This window comes from Zootoca vivipara, chromosome 6, assembly GCF_965207765.1.
Source record: "Zootoca vivipara chromosome 6, rZooViv2.hap1.1, whole genome shotgun sequence".
In the NCBI taxonomy this organism is placed as follows: Eukaryota; Metazoa; Chordata; class Lepidosauria; order Squamata; family Lacertidae; genus Zootoca; species Zootoca vivipara.
In genome coordinates, this window is record NC_142589.1 from 65,707,989 (window position 1) to 65,735,914 (window position 27,926).

General features: G+C 42.7%; 1 protein-coding gene and 2 non-coding genes across 17 annotated transcripts in view; all 3 read right to left on the minus strand.

The window, feature by feature from the left end:
- Window positions 1-2,612: 2,612 nt before the first annotated feature.
- The window catches only part of PUM1 (pumilio RNA binding family member 1), a 53,305-nt gene continuing 27,991 nt past the window's right edge, over window positions 2,613-27,926 (minus strand). For 3 of the 15 annotated variants that reach the window (XM_035117520.3, XM_035117510.3, XM_088672483.1), the window contains exons 9-22: window positions 27,705-27,821; window positions 20,130-20,281; window positions 17,325-17,463; window positions 17,008-17,151; window positions 14,123-14,413; window positions 13,110-13,346; window positions 11,257-11,521; window positions 10,603-10,732; window positions 10,366-10,494; window positions 9,505-9,642; window positions 8,426-8,551; window positions 6,790-6,911; window positions 5,760-5,952; window positions 2,613-4,392 (exon numbers count right to left, since the gene is read on the minus strand). In XM_035117520.3, the coding sequence (XP_034973411.1) occupies window positions 4,261-4,392; window positions 5,760-5,952; window positions 6,790-6,911; window positions 8,426-8,551; window positions 9,505-9,642; window positions 10,366-10,494; window positions 10,603-10,732; window positions 11,257-11,521; window positions 13,110-13,346; window positions 14,123-14,413; window positions 17,008-17,151; window positions 17,325-17,463; window positions 20,130-20,281; window positions 27,705-27,821 (2,315 nt within the window). In that variant the 3' untranslated portion in view covers window positions 2,613-4,260. Of the gene's footprint in view, window positions 4,393-5,759; window positions 5,953-6,789; window positions 6,912-8,425; window positions 8,552-9,504; window positions 9,643-10,359; window positions 10,495-10,602; window positions 10,733-11,256; window positions 11,522-13,109; window positions 13,347-14,122; window positions 14,414-17,007; window positions 17,152-17,324; window positions 17,464-20,129; window positions 20,282-27,704; window positions 27,822-27,926 lie in introns of all 15 variants that reach the window. The other 12 variants (XM_035117509.3, XM_035117507.3, XM_035117508.3 and 9 more) reach the window with 8 other exon arrangements.
- LOC118088056 (small nucleolar RNA SNORD103/SNORD85) lies at window positions 18,221-18,306 on the minus strand. The gene has a single exon (XR_004692916.1). It is a non-coding gene; the product is annotated as a small nucleolar RNA SNORD103/SNORD85 (small nucleolar RNA).
- Window positions 26,430-26,517, minus strand: LOC118088057 (small nucleolar RNA SNORD103/SNORD85). The gene has a single exon (XR_004692917.1). It is a non-coding gene; the product is annotated as a small nucleolar RNA SNORD103/SNORD85 (small nucleolar RNA).

Sequence of the window (27,926 nt, forward strand, 5' to 3'; positions counted from 1 at the left end):
AAGTTTAGCATCAGGACAGCAGAAGCAAACTGTTTTACTCCTGAGGTCTTGGTGATTTGTGTGTATTACAGTGCATATGCTTAGGGTATTTCATTTTTTAAAAAAATCAGGATTAGCAAACTTCATCTTTTGTTCTGTCGTAATGGGAATGAAGAAGCACTTTTAAAGCATGAAATTGGGGGGCAGAGAGAAAAGTGAAATGTTTAGAGTGTTTCACAAATGAAGTAGCAAACATCACTACAGGTAGGTAGCCGTGTTGGTCTGACATAGTCAAAACAAAATAAAAAAAATCCTTCCAGTAGCACCTTAGAGACCAACCAAGTTTGTCATTGGTATGAGCTATGTGTATCTGAAGAAGTGTACATGCACACGAAAGCTCATACCAATGACAAACTTAGTTGGTCTCGAAGGTGCTACTGGAATTTTTTTTATTTTGTTTAAACATCACTACCTAAAGCTCCCCTACCAACAGCTTTGGGGCTTCTTTTGGGTGTGAAGCTATTGGATGTTTTGTTTTTAACTTAGCTGTTGGTGTGCTTTATGCTCACTTAAATTCTGATGCCTGTTAAACAGTTAATTGCTTATTTTTTCAGTGTTATGTTGTTGTGTTAAATAAAAAAAATTTTCCTTCCGTAGCACCTTAAAGACCAACTAAGTTTTTATTTTGGTATGAACTTTCGTGTGCATGCACACTTCGTCAGATGTTGTTGTGTCGTTATGCTTCTTAATGTATTATTGTACTTCTGTACTTAGACTGGGTTTTTCGAGGGCTGCTTTGAGCACAGACGGCTACATCGGGGAGCAATGCAATACAGTATATAAACTGGCTATAGACCATTACTACTGATAATATGGGGAAATAGCTGCGTTGAAGAATTCAAAAGTACTTCAGATCCATGAATGAAATGTTTTCATTGGTTTAAGACTGATCTTAGTGATGCTTTTTTTAAAAAGGAATTTGTTATTGATGGTCTTATCAATCTGGATCTCATTGCCAGCTGGGCTCTGGAAGACTTAACAAGAGATGCACTTTTTAATGAAATGGGTGAATTGAGAACTATTTTGTACTTTGGGCTGGCGGGGTTTATTATTGCCTTGGATCCACTGTGTTACTACTCCAGAAAAGCAGATCAGGTTCTGCTTAATATACATTAATGCCAAGCTTTTGCATGACATTGAACGGTGTTGTTGAATTTGTTTTAAAGTCCTTGTTGGCTTTGACAAGTTGCAGCAAGAAGAAAACTTTCCAAACTTGATGAAAAATTAGTGAACCATTCATTCAATAGTACTGTGGTAAATAAATTGGTTGTCAATTTATTTTGGGACCCAATTCAAGGTGCTTATATTAGTGTTTAAAGCCCAGAATTATTCAGGCTCCTCCCCCCCGACACCCTCAGGTGTTAAGGCCCTCCTCTGCTCTTGTTTTCCCACCACCCTCAGCTGCTCAGGGGTGGGGTGGTCCGGGAGAATTGCCAGATTAGGAGCATCTCAGCCCGAGATTTCAGGGTCCAAACCTGAGACCTAGGGGTGGCACCTTGTGCCTGTGATTGCAAATTGTTTTAAGCTGTTTCCAACATTTTTACTTGTGGTATCTTCACCAAAGGACCTTAGATTGAATTAGCAGTGCGCCCAAATTGCTGCTCTGGCTCTTCACATTTTGCAAAGCTACTTCAAAAAGGCTGATGAGCCACAAAGATTGGAATCTTAATGTTGCTGGCTTTCAAGAACTAGTCAGGAGCTATGCTTCTTTTGGTAGCAAGACTGAATTCTCCCATGTTGGAGAGCAGTTTTCTGAGAAGTGGGTACAAACTCCAGGTGAGAGCTGGTTCCTTCTTTACCAGAGTAGTAGACCTCACTGCAAACTAATAGGCTGTGCACAATGGAGAACATCAGGCACCATCGCAACACCAAGACCACCTCACATTTCTTTCTTTTCCTTTTTTGCTCTAGGCTTTGGGCCTATAAGCTACACAGAAGCGAGAGAGCTCAGGAACAGCAAGCTACCTTGCTCTTCTCCAGAAGGCAGAGCCAAAAAAGTAAAGTATTTCTCCCCTTCAGGAAGGCTTAAATAGTCCCTGCCTTCTTCCTGAAGAGCAGTTAACCCTTTGCCTTCTGCTCCAGTACCCCCCCCGACCAAAAAACTACAACTGCCTGATCGTAATGTGACTTCATCATGTAAGGAATACTATCGGCATGGATTTTTCTCTCTCCATTCGTCTTGTATCATCTCTCTGACTCTATGCTATAAGCCAGAGCTTTCCAAACTGAGTGCTACATGTTAGTGTGTCACATGAACGCTTCTCCCGGGGCTGGAAAGGGGTTAGTTTAACCTCCGGTTTGCTAGTAAAACTGAATTACTGTGTCACGAAATGATGCATATCTAAAAAGTGTGTCACCAACATGAAAAGTTTGGAAAGCTCTGCTATAAGCCTTGAGTATTTTGACAAGACAGTATGTAACCACAATTAATAAATATTCCATTACAGAAACTACTCAGTTCTTAGCGGTTCCCTCAAATGACACTTTTCAAGTCAGAAAGAAAGACAGACAAACAGTAAGAATATTTTTGACCTGGTGCACTATATTGAAAATATTCAAATGAAACACAAACCCAGATTCCAAAGTTCTGTATTTTTCAAAATAAAGATCACACATTGTTTAGAGACAATCTACACAAGAGTTACAAAAAATAGTTGCCCAGGCATAAGCATACACAGGTTTGTTAATTATACACATATGGTTACAAGTGTGCTTGCAAAAAGGTTCATTGGAAATATACACAAGGCTCTGTAAATGTACACCGTGTAGTGTTACAATTCTATATTCAAACAAGGAAAATTGACAGTATGTTACATTCACTTACAAGTAGACAAAATGCAAAATACAGTTTATCTTCTGTACAAAAAGGCAAAGTGATTCACACTTTACAAGGTGAAAGGGGGACTCTGATTGTAAAGGAATACTAGGGGGGGGGGTTGTACTTTTCTGCACTTTTTTACTGCCACAAAATAAGTAAAACGTTACTTTTTCTTTTTAAAGTCAAATAAACACTATTTTTGAACTGAATCATTTGTGTAGAACATTTAGAAAGGATTGCTACTCTCTTGACTAGGTGACAAATAAAAAACCAAGCATTTCTTTTAAACATTAACCAGGCTGTATAAAGAGAACATTTCCTTCAAAAGAAAAAAAAATTTACTTCTGGTTGAAATTACAATTTACAATATACAACACTATATGCTACGACCATAAAAGGGGTGAATATACACTGAAATGCACAGGGTTTGCTAATTTATTTTCTTACCAAAAATGGGTTTATGTTGATTCAAACTTCTCCACATTTACATTACAGAGGTTTACAAATGTACAATTGTACAATCAAAAGTATGTTCCACTACTAGGGTACATTATAGATACAGATTAGACATCAAAACAAGAAAATACTACAAATTTTTATATATGCAAAGTCTACACCAAGTATACACTATATATTTATAGAAGCAAGACCAAAGTTGAGTTGGATTTTTTTTCTCTACATGCTAAATAATAATAAAAAAATTGCCTCCGTGTTAACAGAAGAAACTGGAGTAGGCAGTAACTACACACCCATTGTCTACATTTAAAAGCTTCCTTGGTGTGTGTTCTCTCCCGATATTTACTGCTAAGCTTAATTCTTTAGCACGTTAATACTAAGAAAAAGGAATTTTAAAAGTCTCTGAAACTTAAAAACTTATCTTAATCGGAGCTTTAGCAAATTGATTTTCTTTAAATTTATAAACTGCTAAATGCAGATTTGTGCAATTTAACTAAAACTTTGAACTTCTCTTTTGAGTTTTGACTAAAAGAGAACAGAACAGGCATTTAAAAAAAAAAAGCTCTGTCTTTAAGGTAGAGGAGTTAAAAATGGGAATTTCATTTAAATTCAATTAGCCACCCTGAAAGTTTCCATATTTGAAATAGTTACATCAGTGAACAAAAAATTGTGGCTTTCCATGTACATCTGTTGCCTATGTACAAGAATTCTATACACCACTGAAACAGCAGGGCAATTGAGTATTTAAAAAAATAATTAGTACATGTTATGCAGAATAAAATTAAAGAAATTTACAAAGGGTCTTTTTGCCTTTTCTTTTCTTTTTCTTGTAGTTCTCGCGTCTACGTTGAGCAACCATGAATATTTTCAAAGCATATATTGGAATATGAGCGGTTGCTGGCTGTAAATTCCAGGTGGTCAATGGCTCTCTTCTGTAGCTCATTGTTTCAGATGATACCGTTTGGTGGTCCACAAATGGGCCCGAGGTCAACCCCGTTTTTCATGTAGTACTTCTCCAGCTTGGCCAAGATGTGTTTTCCGTAGGTGTATTTGCGGAGAGTGGCAATGTGGGGCCGGATCTAGAAGACAAAAGGGTTAAAAGGAGTTTAGGAACAATCCATGCAAATGATGCTCATGAATCCTGAATAATATACAGAGGACCACTCCTGTAACCAAAGCTATAGGTCAGGCATCCCCAAACTTCGGCCCTCCAGATGTTTTGGAGTACAATTCCCATCTTCCCCGACCACTGGTACTGTTAGCTAGGGATCATGGGAGTTGTAGGCCAAAACCTCTGGAGGGCCGCAGTTTGGGGATGCCTGCTATAGGTCATGATGAATCCTACATGTTATTCTGAAACAGAGAAATGTTTGCAAACTGAATTCCTACAGGGCGGATTGCCTCTGAAGAAAAGCGAGAGGTAATTTGCTAGGGAACCTTTGTTTCTATTGTGCGTTCTAAAGAAATCTGCAAGAAAACCCTCGTTTTCTTCTGCACCAAGCATGTATTACAGTTACTACGTTTCCTGAACCTAGTTCATTCTCAAGAGCTACGGTATGTAAATGTTTCAAGTGCTCATTAAAGTCAATAGCATAAACACACTTGCGACACTTTAAAGACCAACTGATTTATTGCCACGTAAGCTTTCAAGGTCTAGAACCCACTTCATCAGATTCACAAAAGGCTTCTGCTGCAATAAACCAGTGCTGCAAGGTGACTTGTGTGTGTGCTCACTGTAAAAGACTATCCCTCTGGAATTAAAAACAACAAATCTTGTGAAATGATAGACAGCAGCAAATGTATTATGGGCTAGAGTCCATTTCATCAGATGCAAGTGTAATAAAAAAACACACTTGTACTACTGTAGTTATTTATTGCTAATTTTCCCACTAGTTACTGCTACTGACAACCTACTAAGTATGATTTAAGGGGGGAAATAACTGAGAAAAACTAGCTTGTCAATGTTCATCACTCAGAATAAGACCATCTTTCCATGCACCTGTATGAGCTGTCTCCTCCAGAGCTGCCCCGTGTTGTTCTGCGTACCTATACTTTGCCCTTTTGGCTCTTCTCAACAATGTAATATTTGCATTAACACACAAGCAACACCTGACCCCTTGAGAGTTGCTGTTCCTTTGAATTAAATAGGTTCTCTCTCATCCTCCTTATGATAATGCACAAGCAGAATGATGCAAAATAAGCAAATGTGTGGAAATTTGTTTGCCTTGTATTATTTATGTAGAGTTCAGGACTCGAGTCGCCTTCTTAAAGGTGTATATAAAATCTACAAAGAAGACAGAATGCTAGCAGCAGCAGAGAGCAGTGGCAACTTTTATTTCCCTGGGACAAGGGAGTGGAGTCCTCCAGGCTGGTCTCTCTGGGACTCTTCACCTCCCCTGCTCTCTCTGGGCTTTGCTCAGTTCACTACAACTGGCCAGGCGCTTACCTTGTGCATGACAATCTTCCTCTGGGCCGGCTCTGCCACATCAATCATTTTCTGTACCACATAGTTGGCATACTGATCTTTCATCATGGTGTATAAGGCACTGTGAGGGCCATCGTTCATACTACACACCTCGTCGATCAGCATGGCACGCTCAGTGCGGGAGGCGTGCGTAACACACTTCTCCACAACATTGCTGCAGCAAGGCAAAAGGGCCACAGGTTATCCGCAATACCCAAGCACAGTACCAAAAAACAACAACAACCACATGCTTCCCAAAGCAGAGAGGAGTTTTACACTTGAATGGTGACACTAGCACCTCCACTGCTGTGTGAGAATGCAGAATGGGTACATAACAGAAATGGCCAGGGCTGATTTTAGTCTTTGGGCTGCCTGAAGCTGGATGCAGACGTCGTTTCTTGTTTCCCTACCACTCAACAAAATGCATCTACTGGTAGCATTTGCTAATGTTGGCTCACTGACATTTGTGGATGCATCAAGTCTTCGCTACCCATGCCACTAAAGGGCTGGAAACAAGAGGTGTATATACATCCTAGACTAGCGCAACTGCTTTATGCCACAGCACATGGACACACCTGCCACCTTCAACCAGGAAAGCACAGAAGGAACCACTATGCACAAATCTGTACCCTTTTGGCGATACCATCTGAACTAAGCCAATAAGAACTTCAATCAAGACCACACATAATGTAAGCTTTATATTCAAGAGGTTCTATTCATTTTATTACACACACACACACACACACACACACACATTCAATGAAAGCTTGCACCATGGATAACAATGGCTACTATTTAGCAGCTATGGTAAACAACTAGAAATTAAGTCTCCCATCCTGCTCACGTCGCACTAAGAAATCCTGTTCAGTTTCTGTCAGTATTCTTATTTTCGTAATGGTACACTAAGCTGGATTCTCCCCACACCCTCTGGTGTAATCTAGAGGGGGTGTGTGTGTGTGTGTGTGTGTGTGTGTGTGCGCGCGTTTAGAAAAACACAAGGAACACACATTACCTGGCGAACTTATGCTGACTCAGCACCAGCACATTGCCCCTAATTTCAGCCACGATCTTGCTTTTATCTTCAGGTCGCCCATGTTCAAGTACATGTTGGATGACATAGTTCCCATACTGATCCTGTTGGGCAGACAAGCAGGAGCACATCAGCTCTAATAGAACCTCGTGTACCAGAAATCCTTAGAACTTGCGTTGTTTTTTTCTTTCTTTCTCTGTGACATTTGCTCTCTGCCTTCCCACCATAAGGAGCCGCCTTCAAGGTGGCTTACAAACACAGCAAATGACAATAAAACCTCATAAAACATTTTTAAAATAAAATAATAAAACTTCAACACACAAGAAAGAATCAGGAATAACAGAGTGCTCTGTAAAACTCACCAAAGGCCCAGGTAAATAATACCGTCTTAATTTGGTGCCTAAAAGATAGAAGAGGAGGTGCCACAAATATTTCTGGAGAGGGCAGCCTACAAATGGGGCACCATCACTTAACAGGCTCTGTCCCATGCCACCTCCCTCTGCCTAACCCCCCTAGGCAGAGGCAAATGGAGTACAGCCTCCTTCAGAAGATGAGCTTTAGGAACAGAAAGGTTTACATGCAAGAACGGTTCATTGGATAACCTTATCCCAGCCTGTTTTTAGAGCTTAAAACAAGGTACTCTGAATTGAAACTGGGATCAGACTGGGAGCCAGTGAAGACCTTTAAACACTGTTAAGATGGCATGAATACAGTGGGACACAGTTAACAACCTGGTGCTGCATTCTGGAACAACAAAAGTTCTTAACGCTCTTCAAAAGCACCTAAGTACATAGCCAAATCCAGTATTAATAACCCACAATGAAAATGAAACTACTGATGTATATGGGAACTTATTTACATTCAGCCTCTCCTTCTCAGAGCTCATGGTGGCATACATAAGGTCCCCAAGTTGATATTTCATACAATTACAAATTAAATATAAACATTACCTTATATTTTACCCTAAGCATAACCTTTGGCAATCTGGCCCTAAAGCATACAATGTACACACATTTTGCATCATGGCAAGAGACTGCTAGTGGCCTTGCTCACGTTATTGTAAGCCCAACCGTAGTTTAATTGTGAACACTCCACCCCTCCACCCCAAGTCCAGGTTGTATTATATTCAGAGCACATAAATGACAGGACAGAAACAAATTGCAGAATGTGGTATAGGGTACAACATTCGGCTTCCTGAATTCAAAGCTTTTATTTGAGTTTCTAGTCCTTAGGAGCTGTGAAGACATTCTTGCGAAGCAAGTGAGCAATGTAGGCTGGATTCTGTATGTTGTAAGCTGCATTGTTATATTTTATGCAATAGTGGGTTATAAATTTTCAAATAAAAGAAAGAAGCTGACAGAGGTGGCCAAGTAAGACCATATACAAGTCACTCTGGGAGTGTTTTAAAATAACTTTGGTAATAGAGCTGCCAGCCCCAAACACTCCCAGAGGGCTTGTCTAGCTGTAAGGATATTTACAGAATGGGAGATTCCACCACAATCCCAGCACTGTGGTGGGATAAAACAGGCCCTGGAAATCTCTTCAGTCTATTCAAGCCTTAAAAGGCACAAGAGCCCCTATGGTTTGCAGGCAACCTTCTTTTACCCCCAAGCACTACCTGCACAAGCTGCTCTGTGTGTTGGTGAAGCTCTTCCAGGATGGGGAGAGTCTGCTCAGGTAGACAGTGCTCAAGGATCCTCTGAATGACACGGCAGCCGTATGGGTGGGTAGACAAGGCGAACACCTGAGTTCAACAGAAACGAGTGAGGACAGGGAAAAAATCCTTATACTCAGAACAGCCTAAAGTTCAACAAACAGAAAACTGAAATATTCCGCAGGACGTAAAAGGTATTATATATGATTACTCGGCTAGGGGGAGGCTCTGAAAGCTGTGAAACAAAGTCTACTCTGCTTCAGAACCTTTATTATAAACAGACAGGTGCAGCTGAGAGTTTAAGATTGTCAGCCCAGCTTTCAAAAACCTTTTTCATTGCCCTGATGTATTTGTATCACCATTTAAAAGTTTGTGCTGAGTCCAATTCTGGAAAAGAGAAGTAGCTCTTAGGTAGGAGAAGGCAAGGGTCTCCTGGGTCACAAATGGGCTCATGAGAAAAAGATAATGCTGCTATACACCTGCTACAGCCTTTGCTCCACCAGCTTTCCTGAAAGGAGCTCTTCATTGCTAGAACTCCCTTACAATATACCCATCGCTACCTTTTTTCCTTCTTTGTTCAAAACGCTGATCAAAATCTACCTCTCCTATATAATTTTGGCTTCAGACCTTCAATTTCAGCAGGGAATTAGGAGCAAGCTTAATAATATTACAGTGGAATAATCTGTAACACCAGTTCCCCAGGCAATATTCAGAATGGGGTTTTGGGGTGCAGTGTTCTCAGGTCAGGGGCCTATCTTTTTAGCTCACATTGCTCTGTCAAACAAGGAGCACACTGATGGTGTAATAACAACATAGAATCTCACCACTATAATCGCATTTTCCAGTCGTTTCTCTACAAAATAGCTTACTATACAATTTCAGGCAAAGGGTATGGTGTAGACACTCCTTACTTTTCACGGGAAATATTTTGATAATCGAACTGCTTTTTGAGCTGAGCTCAAGTTGCAAATGCCAAACTCATACAGCATCTTACAGAATCCCCACCCCCACCCCGGCAATACACAGACCCTCAACACACTTACCTGCCCCTTAAACGCATCAATGATAAACTGCAGGGACTGGGGCTGCACACATTCAATGCACTTCTGCACAACGTGGTTACCATTCTGGTCTTTCACACACTTCAACACGTGTCCATCCAGTTCTCGGACCATCTCGTTCTATGGAAGAAGGGGCAAAGAGAGAGAGAGAGAGAAAGCACCACCAGAATCACAACTGGCAAGCATCAGAAGAACACAGGCAGTAAGAAGCTGCCTTGAACAGGCTCAGATCAATTCTCCATCTAAACCAGTATCGTCCACTGGCAGCAGTTTTCTAGGGTGTTAGGGAGAAAGAGGCCTTATCATCTGCAAATTTATCCTTTTATTCAACTTGGGGCATTCTGCACACAGTGAATGTGCTCTACCACTGAGCTATGGCTCCATCCAAAGGAAGGAACATTTCCATCTATTCTTGCAGTTAGCAAGGAGAGGATTTCCATAGCATGCTGTTAATCTGTGGGGCAGAGAGCAAGTTGGATCTCTTCAGCTGCTGTTCCTCCTGACTCAGACCTAGCCACCGATCAGCACTTCTCTGATCCAAGAAAACCAGGAGAACATACTTTTAAAAGTTCCTTAAGTAATGCTTTCTTCAGTAAGTTCCTGACAGAACTGATCTGAAAACTCAAGCACAGTATTCCTCTCAGCCCTGGATCCCTAGCCTTGATCTCTGCGGGTATATTACTATTTGCACACTGAAAACAGGTCACAGAACAGATGCACCATAAAAACTAAAAGAAAAAACAACAGCGCACACACACACATAACAAAGGACAACAAGGTAACTCAGTTGAACAACAACATTCAACATCAAGTAGTAAAGTTAAAATGGAAACTTACAATTACCTGCTGGTCTGGAGGGATAAACTCAAGAGCCTTCTGGATAACTCTGCAGCCATACATTTGCAATGCCAGGGAGAGCACATGGCCACGGATACGTTCTGCCAAGGCAAGTTTTTGTTCCAGGCTGCCAAACTAGAGGCAATGATAGCATACAGATTAGAATCAAAATAAGATTATCCTTATTTTAAGATGGAAGCAGTTCAACTACTAGAAATAGTTAGCATCCTGGATATGACTCACCTCAAAGAACTTTTGGATCACATAGTTTCCAAATACATCAACCATCAGCTGATAAGCTGCCTGTAGGATTTCATTAAATACAAGCTGCCGTTCCGCTGGGGTGGCACGTTCCAGTTTAAGCTGGATAAATCTGCAGAGGTTGCAATTAAAAAGAATGGGTTTATGGTTTTATCTGAGCTGAAATTTTGACGAAAGTCATTCAGCTGCCTCACATGCTTAATTGAGGATCAGCTGCAAACTGGAGAACCACCACAGAGATATTCTGGTCTAACCCCCTGCCATCTCTATAAAAACTCCAGGCTTCTTTTAACTCAAATGAGTTAAATAAGAGTATGCCCACTAGCAGAGAGCTGAAGAAAACAAGCCCAACACATCCTGGTGGCTTCCACAGGAGGCATTAAGAGACACCCCTAGATTCCCTGCGGATGAAGGGTCCTGGCTGCAAGGAGGTTTCTAAGCACCTTCAGTTAAACATGCTAGGAAGCCCCCTTCAGACCTTCTCCTTCAATATGGGAAGCCTGAAGTGGAGGGAGCATGCCAGAGGACACTACAGGTAAGGTTGGTGTTCATATGCCCACTCTCCCTACATACCTGGGAGCATTTGTGCAAAAGGGTGACCCTGTGATTTGTTTTCAATTGGCTTCCCCATCTCACCTGGATCCATGCTGATCCTGGGAGAACTCCATGATGTGCCCGGCAATCTCCCTCAGCTGTAGGTTCGGGTACCGGTTATTACGGAAGTCCTCAAGCAGCCTGCTGCGACCAGAGGGCATGACATCCGACATCCCATAACGCACACGTGAAGGGAAGAGTGTGCTACTGGGGCTGAAGAGGCTGGAGGCACTGCTTGCACTGCGATACTTGGCTTCAGCTCCAGGGGCAGCAGAGATGTAACGGCCACTTCCGTTTGGGAGCCCTCCTGCAAGGGGACCGTTATTTTAGTTTAAAATCCTTGTCGAAATACTACAGTAAACAGGCAGCTGATTAGAAGGAATCAGGGCTGTGAATACAATGTATGTATTTTTTTTAACCCAGACTGCAACCAGGGCAGAGCATACTCTAATAAGGAGAGGGGATCAAGTGCTTCCACTTTTAAACTAACGATACTCTCTCCTGACACTACAACTCAAGGAAAGGTCTTTTGTTTATACTATGGTTAGTGTGAAAAAGTCAAAATCAAGCTGCGTTTTAGATCCTTGTTTGTTCTTATTAACCATAGTTTAACTATAGTTCCTGAGTTTGGACATTACAGGGAACCGTAGTTAGCCTACAATAAAAAGCTTTTTCTCCTCTTATCTGTGAAAGAGAAGGTGGAAGTGCCTGAGTGACAGGGGTCGCTGTGTCTCATTCTTGATACCTCCTTTATTAGAAACCCATGAATAAGGCAATATAGCGCAATCAATTTGTGAGTGGTAAGGCTAGGAAAGGCTCCTGCCTGAAATTTTAGAGAGCCACTGCCAGTCAGTGTAGACAACACTGAGCTAGATGGACCAATGGTCTGACTCAGTATAAGGCTCTTTCCTATGCTTCTGTTTAAGGATTAACTTCTATAGAAACACACACACACCCAAATACGCAGATGGCACTTCCACTTTGTCATTCATGTAAATCCAGATTATTTCCCGTACAGTAGATTAAGTGCAAGACATTTGGAACATACCATGTGTGTGTGTGTGTGTGTGTGTTGTTGTAAATAGTAACTCGCAGTAGTTTCTCCACAACAAGGAGGGCATGAAATGATGGCAAAATACCGAGAAATTCATCTAACAAGTATATTTGTTGCCCGGGGGGCGGAAACAAATGTGCTGCTTCTTAGAGCCTGTTTATTTTATCATGTCATGCAACATGGACAGCAGGTTTAAATTTTAATTCTGGATTTCCTGGAGGATAAACTTATCAGAAAATCTATTAAACCTTTTCAAAAAAATTGAATGTTTTCCATAACTTGTAACAGGGAGATCAGGCTATTAGTGTGAGGTCACACCAACGATTATGAATATATGACATCCAATTTCTTTTAGAATATGCAGAGAGCAAGCCAAATAGGCAACCACGATGGTTAAGCAGCGCTTTACCAAAACAATGGGCTACAATTGAATACATAAGTTTTTTGCCCACAAACACAGCCCCTTCACTATGAGCCATGATTAAACCAGGAAGCCTCTAACCAATCAGTTTCCCTGTTTCATCTGACCTTGGAAATGATGATTACCAGGCTATTGGAATATTAAGCCAACTTCAAACTGTGGTTTAATAACCTGCCTTCTTCCAAAGCTGGTAATCATAGTTTCCTGGTTGGGACAAAATGGAAAGCTGGTTAAATCAGAGGCTTTCTAGTTTAACTGCAGCTCAGAGCGAAGGGACATGTGGAAACAAAAAATTCATATGTAGCTTGTTCTTGGCCTATCTCCTAAGCAGAGATATGATTTTCCCAAACTGTCTCTCAGAAGCACGAAGACAGACGTCCCTATTTCCACCCCAGAGCAACAGCATTTATACCTCCTTACCAAGGTTTAAACTTGAAGAAGATCCGTGGGAAGATAAGGGCGGTGGTGGAGTCTGAGAATGGCCAGGTCCTTGATTAGGCAAAGGCATGCCAACAGGCCCCGGAGAAGAGGAAAACCCAAGGCCATTATAAAAACTGTGCCCAATAGGAGTCAGGTTGCTAGATGTCCTCTTGTACAGGTCACTGCTGCCCGTTAGAGAGTCTCGGCGAGAGCCACTGCCTGTATTAGAGTTTGCAACTGCAAAACGAAGAAATGGGAGGATAAATCTGATTGGGGCATTGAACAATTGGGAAAGGGAGGATATGGATATTAACAAGGAGAGGTACTACCCTTTGGCCTAGGAGAAGTACAAACAGAAGAAATATGGAAATATCTGAACATGACATTTAAGAACTCCTTAAAGTTAACGGAATAGCTTTTTCCTGCTCCACATTCTACACTGTACATTTAGTGGAGAGTTGTGCGAATCAGTGGGAATAATGCTGGGAATAAGATGGAGGAGGGCTGGCTCCAAATCCCCATTCAGCAATAAAACTTACTGGAGGGCCCTGAGCTAGTTATTGCAGGACAGCTATTTAGAGAAAACAAGGAGGACCACATGGACCAGCACCCCTAAGCTCTTTTGGAGAAAGGGCAGAGAAAGAAAACATTCCTTGGTACATATAAAAAAATTCCTTCAGTAGCACCTTAAAGACCAACTAAGTTTTTATTTTGGTATGAGCTTTCGTGTGCATGCACACGAAAGCTCATACCAAAATAAAAACTTAGTTGGTCTTTAAGGTGCTACTGAAGGAATTTTTTTATTTTACTTCGATCCAGACCAACACGGCTACCTACCTGTAACTTGGTACATATGTAAGGCATGTGGCAACTGAAAGCATCAGACACGATCTACAGGCAATTTCTGCTACTGGGTATACCAAGGGCACGACTGTTAAATTTCTTCAGAACTGATTTGCTTGTTCTCGCCCATCACACACAGCCCTCCCCTTCAAGACAACCACAACTCCTACCTGCTGTTCCAAAGCCTCCCAATGCAGACCCCAGTGTAGCACCAAGGGAACTGCTGCTCCCAAAGCCAAGGGAAGTGTTGGCAGGCTGGGCAGAGCCCTGAGAAAAGAGTGAGCTGCTCTGGGAATTGCTTGTTAGAGAGTTGTTGCCATAGAAGGAGCTGGATGCCAGGTTGCTGGTGGGCTGCTGCTGTGGCTGCGGCTGTTGAGTCCCTAGAGGGCGAAATGGTCCATTGGTCGTTCCTCCTAGACCACCAGCAGCACCATTTGCTGAAGCAGCAGCAGCTGCAACTGCTACCAAAAAGAAGAAAAGGTTTTTTAAAAAATAATAATAATGCAATTTGGGAAACCTGCTTACATTTCCATCATTTGAGCATCATCACCTGGCGTTTACTCCACAAAACAGGTCAGCAACCATTTCCACCTAGCACCTAGGTCAGCAATTCCCAGGTTTGCTGCAAAGCATAAATGTAACAAATTAAAGGTTCCCATAAGCCTGAAGTTAGAAAAGGCTGACTGCAACACCTCCATGTGGATTTACTGCTCTGACCTCATCTCTTTTCAATCAGCCTCCACAGAGGAAAGCAGTTGTGTTGCTTCCTTTCCTTTGTTATCAGTTCTGAGCTCGCCCCATCCCAGGCTGGAGGCAGTGCTGCTGGGCTGCCCTGAGCATAAACAGCTCTTACTCTTTACCATGCTAAGAAGCAGATCTCTGAAGGCACAAGTGAAGTGTGCCTTTAATTTCAATTTGAGGTAAAGCATTAAAAAAACCCACCCAATATACAGAATTTTTTAAAATGTTGGAATTTTTGTTACATTGGCTTATGGCAGCCTTCACCACCTTGTTGCCCTCCACACATGTTTTGAACTACAAACTCCCATGACCCCCAACTGTTGGTCATGCTGGCTAGGGCTGATAAGAGTAGTGGTCAAACATCTGGTAGGCACCACAATCCCTGCCTTAGCTGCATGGAGGGGAAGTCTGCCAGAAGCCCACTGACTATGAATGGTAGACCTGGACCCCACCCCCCCTTTCCTGCCACGAGTCCTGGCCTACTGCCATATTATCACACATTCACTTCTTGCCAGGAGTCCTGATGTACTCTTTTCTCTGTTTTCCTTCAAGATTACTTCAGGAAGAAAAAAATGGCTCAGGCACATGCATTTCTGAACTCTGCTACAAATTCTGATACTAAAAATTCATCTAGGTTGTCTGCTATTCCCCTGGCAAACCACTTTGTCTGTCTAATGGCCCTGCTGCTTCTCTGACAGTTTTCCTAATGCAGGGGTTCCCAACAAAATTTTCTCGAGGACCCCTCATTGAGCCGCTATTGTGACAAGGACCCCCATTAATTCCTAATCCTAAAATTAAAAAGTGAGCGCGCGCCAGGGAGGAGGGAGGGGAATGGAGAAGACAGGGTACCTGTGCACTAGCGCACAAATGAAGCCGACACGCGCAAAGCATCTTGGGGAGGTGAGCGTTTAGAATGCGCGCGCTGCCTCTTTGCAAAACAGTAGTGTTTGTAAAGCGCCACCTAACGGCATACAGCAGAACTACTGCCTCTATCTAATTCTAGTTTTGCGCTAGACTCTGCTCATGCAGGAAGCGGCCAAAACAAAAAATCTGTTATCATACGAAATATATTTAATATATTTTTTATTCTAATAGCATCTTGCGGACCCCTCTGGCATAGCTCACGGACCCCTGGGGGTCCTCGGACCACCTGTTGGGAACCACTGTCCTAATGCATATAAAGAAAACTATCACTAGCTTTTCTCTCGTTAGCAATTGGCTAATACATCTTGGATTGATTTATGATCAAGGTATTATGTTTCCTAGTTTGTGCTCTTTTCACCTCTGGTGGTCTTACTAAACCAGGTGCCCCCCTCCAGATGTTTTGGAGTACAATCCTCTTTGATCCCATTGGAAATGGGCCATGTTTCCAAAACATCTGCAGAGCACCAGGTTGGTGAAGGCTGCCTTACAGGAAACATTCGTGCCTATTACCGTCTCTGGCTTTTCAATCACGCCAACATTTTCAGGTCCTTGCTTTGTGTTTTGCCATTTCCAATTTGTAGCAGTATACATTTTATGTAAGCCTTTATTGTATTGGTCTTAAATAAGCTCTGGATGTAATGAGAAGATTTAAAACCTCCCAACTGTCTTTTTTCCAGCTTTCCATAAAATTACTGCCCTTGTTCTGAGACATCCCTTCTTCTAAAATTAAATGTAATTGTATTAGACTGTGTATACAACTGACCGTTCACATTGATGCAGCATTTGATGGCGCTCCTCACAAAGTGGTTCAGCTGCTTTTACACTAGTATCCTGGGCAGCCTTAAGGTTAAGTCAAGGCCTTGCCTTTTCCTTCATCTCTTATGTGCATTCATTTATCATATCTAGCAATAATGCCCAAACTCTTATTTGTGAGGGTAGTCAAAATCACAGCTGCAACATTTTCTGCTCTGGCTGGGCCCCAGAATGGGGCCAAGTGGTGTGGGAAGAAGAGAAACAGCTCAGTTGGTAAAGCATGAGCCTCTTAATCTCAAGCTCGTAGGTTCAAGCCCCACATTGGGCAAAAGATTCCTGCATTGCAGGGGGTTGGACTAGATGTTCCCCGTGGCCCCTTCCAACTCTATAATTCTACACTATTTTATTTTAGCCAGGTATTTTGAACCACAAAGATTTAGCTTGTGGATTTTTAGTTTAGTGTGTGATATGCCTTCCTAGACATGTAAAATGACACCACCTTCAATATTCACTATAATTTGAATTCTATAGGAGGGCCATTGCTTCATTGGATTTCTAATACACTGACTGTATCAATCACGAACATATGGAACTACAGGAAATCATTGCTTTCCCAAACTATTATAGGGAGACTTACCTGCTTGTGCTGCTGAGGAACTGATGATGACAGGAGCAGGGGCCACTAGTCGTACCGGAGCTCCTAGGCCATTCCTAGCCCCTGTATTCACCACAAGAGTACCTGTTTGGTCATAGTAAGCTGCAGGAGCCAGCACTGGATAACCTACAAAAACAGGTCAGTTAATCATATTAGAGACTTTACATAACACTCCCCTCTACTGTGTATTAAATGCAATCCCCCCAATGTGCCCGCTGTCCCTCGCCCCCCCCAAAAAATTCTAGGCTCTTTTTAAAGCTTAGGAAGATCTGTTGCTACGAGGAATCAAAAGCTCCTACCTGGCATTCCTGCTGCCAGCCCCTGCCCAAAAGCAAGAGCTGAATTCACTGCTGCAGCAGCAACTAAGGAGTCAGTTTGCTGGCCCTGTTGGTTTTGATTTGGTGTCAAAGGGCGCTGGCTGGCTCCTCCACGGAGAACCTAAGGCACAGAAAGCAAATGGAGTTATGCAATCCTGATAGTTGGTTAGCCACAGCGGTCTGGGAATATGATTGCCAGCGGCTACTGCAAATTTGATTATGGCAAGCAACAGGAAAAGCCTCTAGTATACACCAAAGGTTTCATACATTCCAATGGCTTTCCATTGGCAGCACAGAGAAACAAGAGGGTGCCGCTTTCAAAATAGCTCCAGTCTGCATTCTGTGCTGCCATGCTACATCAGCGTCACAGGTTGGAGGGGACTGCAAACACACTCTCTCTCCACTAATCATCCCCCGTTTTTTTTTTTAAAAAAACTTTGTAGGGGACCAAGTACAAAAAAGAAGACACTCACTTTGCTGCCATAGAGCAGAAAGTGAAAAAGCAGCCTCATTGGTTACTAGGAAAAAACAAACACTGGCTACGAAGCGCTGCCGAAATGTGTGGACTTTTGACTAATTGACAATTAACAGACCAAAGCCCACAATTCTACAAACTTCTGGAAGCAGATCTAATTTAAAATACAGCCTGAACTTCCTTTGGCAATGAATAGCAATAAACGTACTGTATTTTACTTCAGTTTTACTGAGGGAGGTCTTGCAATGACTATGGAATTTATTGCCTTCTCCATGCTATAAAAATATATTCCTAAATATGCACTCTTGTCTTGGATATATGAAACAGGGACGGATGTATTTTCAATGGGCAAAGGAAGAAACTGGCAACTTTTAACATTGTTGCTGCTTTCTGTTTAAGAAGGTCCAGCTCAGCACACTTGAGTACAAAGCAAGATTCTCATTACCGAACAGTGTTCTCAGTGAGGGCAAGAGTGTCATCACTGCCAGACCTTTGAGGACAACTTGGGTGGCCAAAGAAAGATGCTCTTCTCTGTTACTATGCACAAATACACATAAACACATTCTATCTGCCAGTTTTCAGTGACCTATCTCGTTGATGCTACACTAGCACAGCAGGCACCAACCAACCCCAAATGCCTAAGACAACCCTGTTGTTGTTTAGTCGTTTAGTCGTGTCCGACTCTTCGTGACCCCATGGACCATAGCACGCCAGGCACTCCTGTCTTCCACCGCCTCCCGCAGTTTGGTCAAACTCATGTTCGTAGCTTCGAGAACACTGTCCAACCATCTCGTCCTCTGTCGTCCCCTTCTCCTAGTGCCCTCCATCTTTCCCAGCATCAAGGTCTTTTCCAAGGATTCTTCTCTTCTCATGAGGTGGCCAAAGTATTGGAGCCTCAGCTTCACGATCTGTCCTTCCAGTGAGCAGACAACCCTACCAGGTCCTTTATGCCTCCTGTCCCTAATACTGGGACCATTGTTAAACCCTGATTAATGAGCAACTTTCAGAATGTTTGTTTATTATTGCTTTCATATTACAGTACATATTTCCGTCCAAGGAGTTCAAGATAGTGGTATAATTAATCCTCTCCCCTCCTCTCTCACATGCTTTTATCTTCTTAACAACCCTGTGAGGTAGGCTACACTGAGATACTGCAACTGGCCCAAGGTCACCCAAGTGAGCTTCAAGGTTGAGTTGTGATGTGAATGTGTCTCCACAGACCAAATGCAACACTGTTAACAGCTACAACACACTGGCTCTACAGTACTCTCTTGTAAGAAGTTCAGAAAAAAATGTATTCTGATTTGCAAAATTGATCTTGAGACGTTTTTGCGACAATGTAACCATAATCTACATTTTGCAATTTTAAACCCACTTCTCGTCATACTCAAGTCTTAAGGGTTTAAGAACTGTCAGCACACACCCTCTGCTGCCACCTCCACCTCGAAGATTTCATCTCTTCCCTGGAGGAAGGAATTCAGTTTTTTAAAGTCTGTGCTCAGATGAAAAGCCTTTAAATCCCCTCGAAGGTAAACTAGGCATGAAAGGGCAACAGTTTATATTCATTTGTGCTTCTGTCCTGTTCACATAAAAAGCTAGCAGGGGGAGTCAATTTCTTTTTCTTCATGAAATATAGCATGCAAGGTTTGGCAAGTGAAACCATATCTTGGCTCCTCATCCTTTCCACACTGTGATGCATTGCTTCAAGCACTTTTTGACCAGCTCAACTTCAGTACAGGAAGTGAGACAGATTGCAGAGGAAAAATGCCTGAAGCAATGGAGCCCAGCAAGGTATGGAGAGGGAACATTCCGTAATTTAAATTCCCCTCATTTGCGTACTCCCCTTGATGTAAAAAAGGATGAACTCCTCATCTGCTATAGTTTGTGTGTGAATGGAGCAGCCATGTGAATGAAATAAACACAACTACACTGTAATATCTAGGCACCTCAGAAGCCCCTTTGCCCCTTTTCCAGTTTGCCCAGATTCTTCGGAGCCTGGAAATCAGAACTCCACAAGTCGCTAAAGATGATCTATCAACCCAGCAGCCAACAACTGTCCCTCTCAAAACAACAGGAAGTCACTCAATACTTTTGGAGCATCTAATATGGGTTTAAGACAGGAATGGGGAACCTGTGGCCCTCCAGGTATCATTGGGACTCCCAGTTCATCTCTACCCCAACAAGAATGGCCAGTGGTTAGCCACAGGTTCCCCGTTGCTGGTTTAACAAAACACATCACAGAGAACCTACCTTCTTCTTGGCTGGCCCCAAGTTATGCAGATGAACTGGTGCAAAAACAGACTGGTGCTCACCTGTTGCTGTCCTTGCTGCGTCTGCTGAGCGGTCTGCTGATTTGAGGAATTTGTTGCAGCGGCAGCAGCAGCAGCTTGCTGTTGGAAGAGACTGGCAGGATACACTCCCCAGGGAGCCACTCCATAGTACTGATGAGGGACAACTGCAGGACCTAAAATATCAACAGAGGACTGACCTTATTTCCTGCCGGTGCTTTTGCGTAATTCATTAACAGAACAAGAGCCGGGAATTGGCCGAAGTGGTTTTGTTTACTCCTCCATGGTGCAAGTAGGGGGCGGTGTAATAACAAAGCTATAGCCTCCATTTCCAATGGTCTGCCACTTTTGGCAGAAAGACCACTGCAAGTCTTTAAGAACCATCATCCACCTTTGACACCTGCTCAGATAAAGTATTCCGCCTAAGATCCTTGGGCTTCCCATTCATCCAATTTAAAAGTTCTAATTTGGACCTAGCAAAGCTATTCTAGATCCAGGTAGGTAGCCATGTTGGTCTGACGTAGTCGAAACAAAATTAAAAAATTCCTTCCAATAGCACCTTAGAGACCAACTAAGTTTGTCATTGGTATGAGCTTTCGTGTGCATGCACGAACTATCTGAAGAAGTGTGCATGCACGTGAAAGCTCATACCCATGACAAACCTAGTTGGTCTCTAAGGTGCTACTGGAAGGAATTTTTTTTTTATTCTAGATCATACAGCTTTTCAGATCACTGTATGTTTACTCAGAAGTAATGTATATATACTTTTCCTACCAAGCCTTTAAACCTTCTAACAGCCAGGATTGTCTTATTGGCGCAAATATTTACAATGCCTTGCTGGCATCACCCCTCTTTGAGTGAGTGTGTGTGTGTGTGTGTGTGTGTCGTTCTCATACAGAAATAAAAAATGCCGCTTTTTCTAGCTATTCACACCCTTTTCCGTTGCTGACATTTGACCAGCTCACAATCATACAAGTCCTATTTGTCTCTCATCCTTTTCACGGTCAAGGACATTTTGTCAATTTATGCCATTTTTCTACAGTTTGTTCAGCCAGCAAGTGGGCACTTGCAGCAGCCTTCTTCAATCTTTAAAAACCTGAAGCACCCCATGCTGTACTTGTATTGTTATTTCTTCTCTCAACCATTTCACTGGAAAGGTCTTTGCTCCCCACCACTCTCCAATGCTGTTTAGCCTGGCTTGGTTCCCAATTCAGCCTTTGAAAAGGTGCTGGATAACAGAGCTTTGTATCATTCTGTGGCTATTGCTTGTCCAAACTGCTGCCCAGTGACATTTCAGCATCTACTTATTTATAAACACGCTACATTGCAGGTATTGAAAAAGTGACAAGTCCCTGATGTTTTCTTGCAGTTTATCATAGAAAGCCACAAATTTCCAAATGTTCCCCAAATCTTTCAGGGCAACAAGAGACCAAAAATAAAATCTTTTTAAGTAAAATTTGGTTTTTATTTATTTATTTTTTAAAAAACATAACAGTCTCATGTTCATTTAATTAGAATAGCCTGGGAAATGAAATCTAAACACAGTACTAAGGACTGAACTAGACATGGTGTAAAGTGTATAGATGTCCTTAATGTCTTTTTTGAAAACATCTAACATCTAAAGCAGGCATCCCCAAACCTCGGCCCTCCAGATGTTTTGGACTACAATTCCCATCATCCGTGACCACTGGTCCTGTTAGCTAGGGATCATGGGAGTTGTAGGCCAAAACATCTGGAGGGCAGCAGTTTGGGGATGCCTGATCGAAAGTAATAGCTGTGGAAAGGAATCATTTCCTTACTTCTTGTTTTTAGGATTATCCCCCCCCCCATGGCAACACAGTGAGGAGGATTGTAAGGTTGTCAGCAAAAGGCCAACCCCCATGCCATGATCCTGCCAAGGACTCCTGAGTAAGCTTAGCAGTCAAGGAATAAAAGGAGACGTTCTCTTGTGGATCAGGAATTGGTTAAGTTGCAGGAAGCAAACAGAATGAATAAATGGGCAGTTCTTTGAATGGAGAGATGTCAAAAGTGAGTCCTCAAGGGACTGATATTGGTACCTGTCCTTTTTAACTTGTTCATAAACAATCTAGAGTTAAGAGTGAGGAATGAGGTGGCCAAGTTTGCTGATCACACTGTGTTCAGGGTTGTTAAAACAAAGAGATTGCAAAGAGCTCCCAAAGGACCTCTCCAAACTGAGTGAATAGGTGGTAAAATGACAAACGCAAAGCAGTGTGAACAAGTGTAAAGTGTAAAAATTCTAAATTTCATGGGGTCTGAACTGGCAGTGACTGATCAGGAACAAAATCTTGGGGTCACAGTAGACAGCTCGATAGAGATGCCGACCTAGTGTACCTTGAAATAGGCAAATTCCATGATAGGAAATTCAAGAAAGGAACTGAAAATAACACTGTTACACAAATCTGTGGTGCAACCTCATTTGGAATACTGTGTACGGTTCTGGTCGCCTCACTTCAAAACGGATATTGTAAAGTTGAAAAAGGATCAGAAAAGGGCAGCCAAAATTAGGGAGATGGAACAATTTACCTACAGTGAGGGGGGAAAGTATTTGATCCCCTGCTAAATTTGCCCGTTTGACGAAGAAATTACCAGTCCATAATTTTAATGGTAGGTTTATTGTAGCTGTGAGAGACAGAATAACAACAGGAAAACCCCCAGAAGACAAAAGTCAGAGATTGATGTGCATTATGAGTGAAATAAGTATTTGATCCCCTATCAACCAGCCAGATGTCAGGCTACCTGGTATCTTCACTATGTAACAAGCTGAGATTAGAAGCACCTGCTGTAAGGGAGAGGTATTACCTGTAATCCCAGCTCGTTACAGTACTTGTACAAAAGACACGTCAACAGAAGCAATCAATCCAGCAGATTCCAAACTAGCTACTATGACCAAGACCAAAGAGCTGTCCAAGAATGTCAGGAACAAGACTGTAGACCTGCACAAGGCTGGACTGGGCTACAAAACTATTGCCAAGCAGATGGTGGGAAGGTGACAGCAGTTGGTGCAATAATTCACAAATGGAAGAAACACAAAATAACTGTCAACCTCCCTCGGTCTGGGGCTCCATGCAAGAGCTCATCTCGTGGAGTTGCAATGATCAGGAGAACGGTGATGAAGCAGCCCAGAACTACACAGGGGGAAATTGTCAATGATCTCAGGGCAGCGGGGACCATAGTCACCATGAAAACAGTTGGTAACACAGTACGCCATGAAGGACTGAGATCTTGCAGAGCCCGCAAGGTCCCCTTGCTCAAGACAGCACATGTACAGGCCCGTCAGCAGTTTGCCAATGCACATCTGAATGACCCAGAGGAGAACTAGGTGAAAGTGTTGTGGTCAGATGAGACCAAAATCGAGCTCTTTGGCATCAACTCAACTTGCCGTGTTTGGAGGAGGAATGCTGCCTACAACCCCAAGAACACCATCCCCACCGTCAAACATGGAGGGGGACATATTATCCTTTGGGGGTGTTTTTCTGCTAAGGGGACAGAAGACCTTCACCGCATCGAAGAGACAATGGACAGGACCATGTATCGTCAAATCTTGGGGTGAGCACCTCCTTTCCTCAGCCAGGGCAATGAAAATGGGTTGAGGATGGGTATTCCAGCATGACAATGATCCAAAACACACGGCCAAGGCAACAAAGGAGTGGCTCAAGAAGCACATTAAGGTCCTGGAGTGGCCTAGCCAGTCTCCAGACCTTAATCCCATCGAAAATCTGTGGAGGGAGCTAAAGATTTGAGTAGCTACAAATCAGCCTCAAAATCTTACTGGCTTGGAGAGGATCTGCAAAGAGGAGTGGGACAAAATACCTCCTGAGATGTGTGCAAACCTGGTGGCCACCTACAAGAAACGTCTGACCTCTGTAATTGCCAACAAGGGTTTTGCCACCAAGTACTAAGTCATCTTTTGCAAAGGGATCAAATAAGAAGAAAGGCTGCAGCATTTGTAACATCTTACATTTTGGGGGGAAAGGTGAGTAAGAAGTAACATGATAGAAGTTTATAAAATTATGTACAGCATGAAGTGAGTGGATAGGGCAAAGTTTTCCTTCCTCTCTCATATTACAAGAACTCCTGGACATCCAAAAAAGCTGAAGATTCAGGACAGATACAACTAAGCATTTCCTCACACACCACATACTATGGAACTCACTCACCCAGGAGGCACTGGTGGCCACCAACCTAGATGGTTTAAAAGGCGATTTGACAGATTCGTGGGGGAGGAGGCTGTCAATGGCTTCCTGCCATGACAGCTATACTCTGCCCTCCAGTTAGGAGGTAGCAATGCTTCTGAATACCAGTTGCTGGACACCATAGGGGGAGAACGCTCCTGTGCTTGAATCCTGCTTGCCTGTTCACCACAGACATATGGTCTGCCACAGTTAAGAACAGGGTGCTGGATTAGATGGGCCACTGGCCTGATCCAGCAGGCTCTTCTTCTGTTCTTATGTACATCAGCTTGATATTGGAGGTCAGGGACTAGTTGGTCATCACAGAAACTGGGATCCAGAATATGACTTCAGAAGAGGACATCCTGTACATTTCCAAGACAATCCACTAAGCCTGTTTAATCTAGGTGATCCTATTCTCCTATCTTACAACCTCTAACTACCCATGATGTAGCTTAAAAACAGAAACAGTGCTTTTCCAAGAGAAGAGAAATAAACACATTTGTGTTATTGTTTGGCTTCTAGACAAGACATATTCATGAACTGAAATCTATGTTTTGAAATAAGAGTGTCTCTGTGAAGTAATTAGCATCTAGCTACCACACTAATATTTGACACAAGTTGTGAATAAAGGCTTATTAAACAGGAAATGTTTAATGTGCCATTTGCTAAAACAGTGGAAAACTTTTTTTTTTTGTTATACAGTTAACATTTGCCTGGATAATGCAGACAAAAGCCCCTACTTGATCCACAAGACCAGGTTACGTCAAGCAACTTTTGTTTAGGAAGTATCTGAAGTTTAGATGGAAAGCTTGATTTTAATTAAATGAATAAAATATCAGTATTTTTCCCATGGCAATTTAAACCATGATTTAAAATCACCTAGATTTTAATCAAACTCCTCCCACCCCCATCTGTGGCTAGATAAATGAATTGCTAATGCTATTTTTTTCAGATTACCTGCGTGTTTGACTGGGGTGTTAACAGTCTCTAATTAAGTGAGCTGTTGTTACCAGCTGTGCAGAGTATCGAATTAATGTTTGTGTGTATGCTGGAGCGAAAAATGTAATTTGAATTTACTGAAGTAACTAGCTTGCACTGACTGTTTCTAAAGAGGGAGTTGATAATTTGGTTTTTCCTGGCCAGAAAAAGAAAAGGGATCAGTAGGCAGAAGCTGAAAGCACACTTTTGAACTTACTGCACACATTCATTACATGCTTATGTCATCTGTCTTACATGGAGTTCAAGGGTATATGAATAGTTCTACATCTTCTTTTATCCTGGACCCAGGGCTCTTCCATTTCGGTGGGAATTTGAACCCAAGCCTGCCTAGCTGAAGTTCAATACTCTGTCCCAGAGCTGGATAATCTGTGGTCCTAAAGGTGCTGTTTGACTAAAACTCCCATCAGCCCCAGCTGACATGGCCACTGGATAGGGATGGTGGGAGTTGTAGTCCAACAACAGTTAAGGAGCTCCACAGGTTCCACATTCCTGCTATAGCTACTACACCACACTAACACACAAGCTGAAGATTCATGGCTGGGCAGAAGTTTGGATCCAGGCTCCAAATAACCAAAGCCACCACTCTAGGCATTCACACAAAATCTCCCACATAGTCATAATGACACCACAAACTTCTCATTGTCAAAAGATGATAGATCAGGAGGATGTCACACATTTACAACCCATCCCACCAGCTCTAAAAGGTGGCCACCAGATTGGATTGCCATTGCAGTCATACCTCGGGTTACAAACGCTTCGGGTTGCGCACCGTGCCAAACCTGGAAGTACCAGAACGGGTTACTTCCAGGTTTCGTTGCTCGTGCATGCGCAGAAGCGCTAAATCACGCTTTGCGCTTAAGCACCGAATCACGACCTACACGTGCACAGACGCAGCGCTGTGGGTTGCAAACGTGCCTCCCGCACATATCACGTTCACAACCCGAGCGTCCACTGTATACTACCACTTTTCCACCATAACTCCGATTCCATGCTTCTCTAGTAACATATGTATTACTAGAAGGATGAGCAGCGTTTATCAACCACCAGCAGCATCTATTCAAGGAGGGCTTCAAAATAAAAGTATGCAGCTCCTTAAATTAGTTTTAATATTGCAAGTAGGTGAAAATTCATGTCTGGCTCAGAGCAAACGAGTACTTACAAAAAGCTCTCATTATAGAATAAATATTCTCAGTGAGGGCAAGAGTGTCATCATTGCTAGACATGAGTAGACCAATTGATAAATAAGGCCTGAGAGAATGGGATGGTCCTATGTCATGGTAGCTCTACACAACAACAGCATCCCATGGTGGTGCTCAAGTAACCAGGTCCTTGGCATGTTCCATGAAATTTCCTGTATTTAAACACATTTTGGGGCAGAGCCATGTGAGAAGTGCCATGCTTTCACACCTCCTTTCCAAAAATTATGGAAATGGCCTCCCAACTGTTGCTGCCTCAGAATGGGGCAGAAATAGGTGGGGTTAATCATGTGCTCCCTCTTTCTATTTCCAATTCAGGTTCAGCTGCTCAGCTTCCCGCCTAACAGCTGGCACTCAGGGTAGTGCAGCAGCATAGGCCACTTTCCCACGTACCCTCCAGCCTCTGGCCAGCCCCAGAGCTTCAACTCCAGATATTTTGGGCTGTATTGGGGAGAGTAGGAGAGCATGAAAAAAACCCGATGATTGGAGGCTTTTTAGAGGATGCTCCCCACTTCTTTTTAGTTATGCATGTGGAGGCCCAGAACATAACCTCTGCTTAAGTGGGGAGACGCCTGTATAACAAAAAAATTGCCCCGTGGCCCCAATATTTAAAACGCGGTTACAAAAATGTCATCAGAAGCCCTTTATTTTTTAAAAAAAAATCCCCTCTGCCATGGCGATCCTGCTATAGTTTCTCATTTCCCAGACCAATTTCGCAAGAGAATATTGATGAACGCAAACAATCTAACATGCTTTAAAGCTTGCTATGGTTATCTTAAGCTTGCTATGGTTTCAGCTGCTTAAGCTGTGAAGGCACTCAAATGCCAAGAGAGCCCTTGAATGCAAGTAAGACCTACATGAGACCCAATGCACAGGGTCACTTTTGACATGGTGTTAAACGACCACATGCAGAAGAAAAACAGTGCTATGATAGGTTGGTGCTATAACAGGCCAGTTCTACCGTTGTTCTCATGCTGCTACTTGTGCTGCAGAAGCAAAACATCTTTGGATTCAGTTTTATGCTTTCTCATCCAGTGCTCTACTGCAAGGTGTAAAAACTTTCCACCCATGAGCAGGAAACTCCCCCAACTTACAGCATTAGATAGATGATAAATAGATGATAGATAGATAGATAGATAGATAGATAGATAGATAGATAGATAGATAGATTTTTTTTAAAAAAAAACCATACATCTCAGTAAGCATCTCACCTAACGTTGCAGCTGCAGCAAGCCCTGCAGCATAGGGGTCCGTTCCTGGAGGAGCAGCGCTGATGATGTACGGATTGGGCACAAAGGCAGCAGGAGCTAAACCTGCTGAAAACATACCTGTCAGTAAAAACAAACTTGACTAGAACTGCAACCCTACCAAAACGTGAGTGTGTTTTAGAGAGATTGTGTGTGTGTGCGTGTGCGTGTCTTGGAGATTGAGCC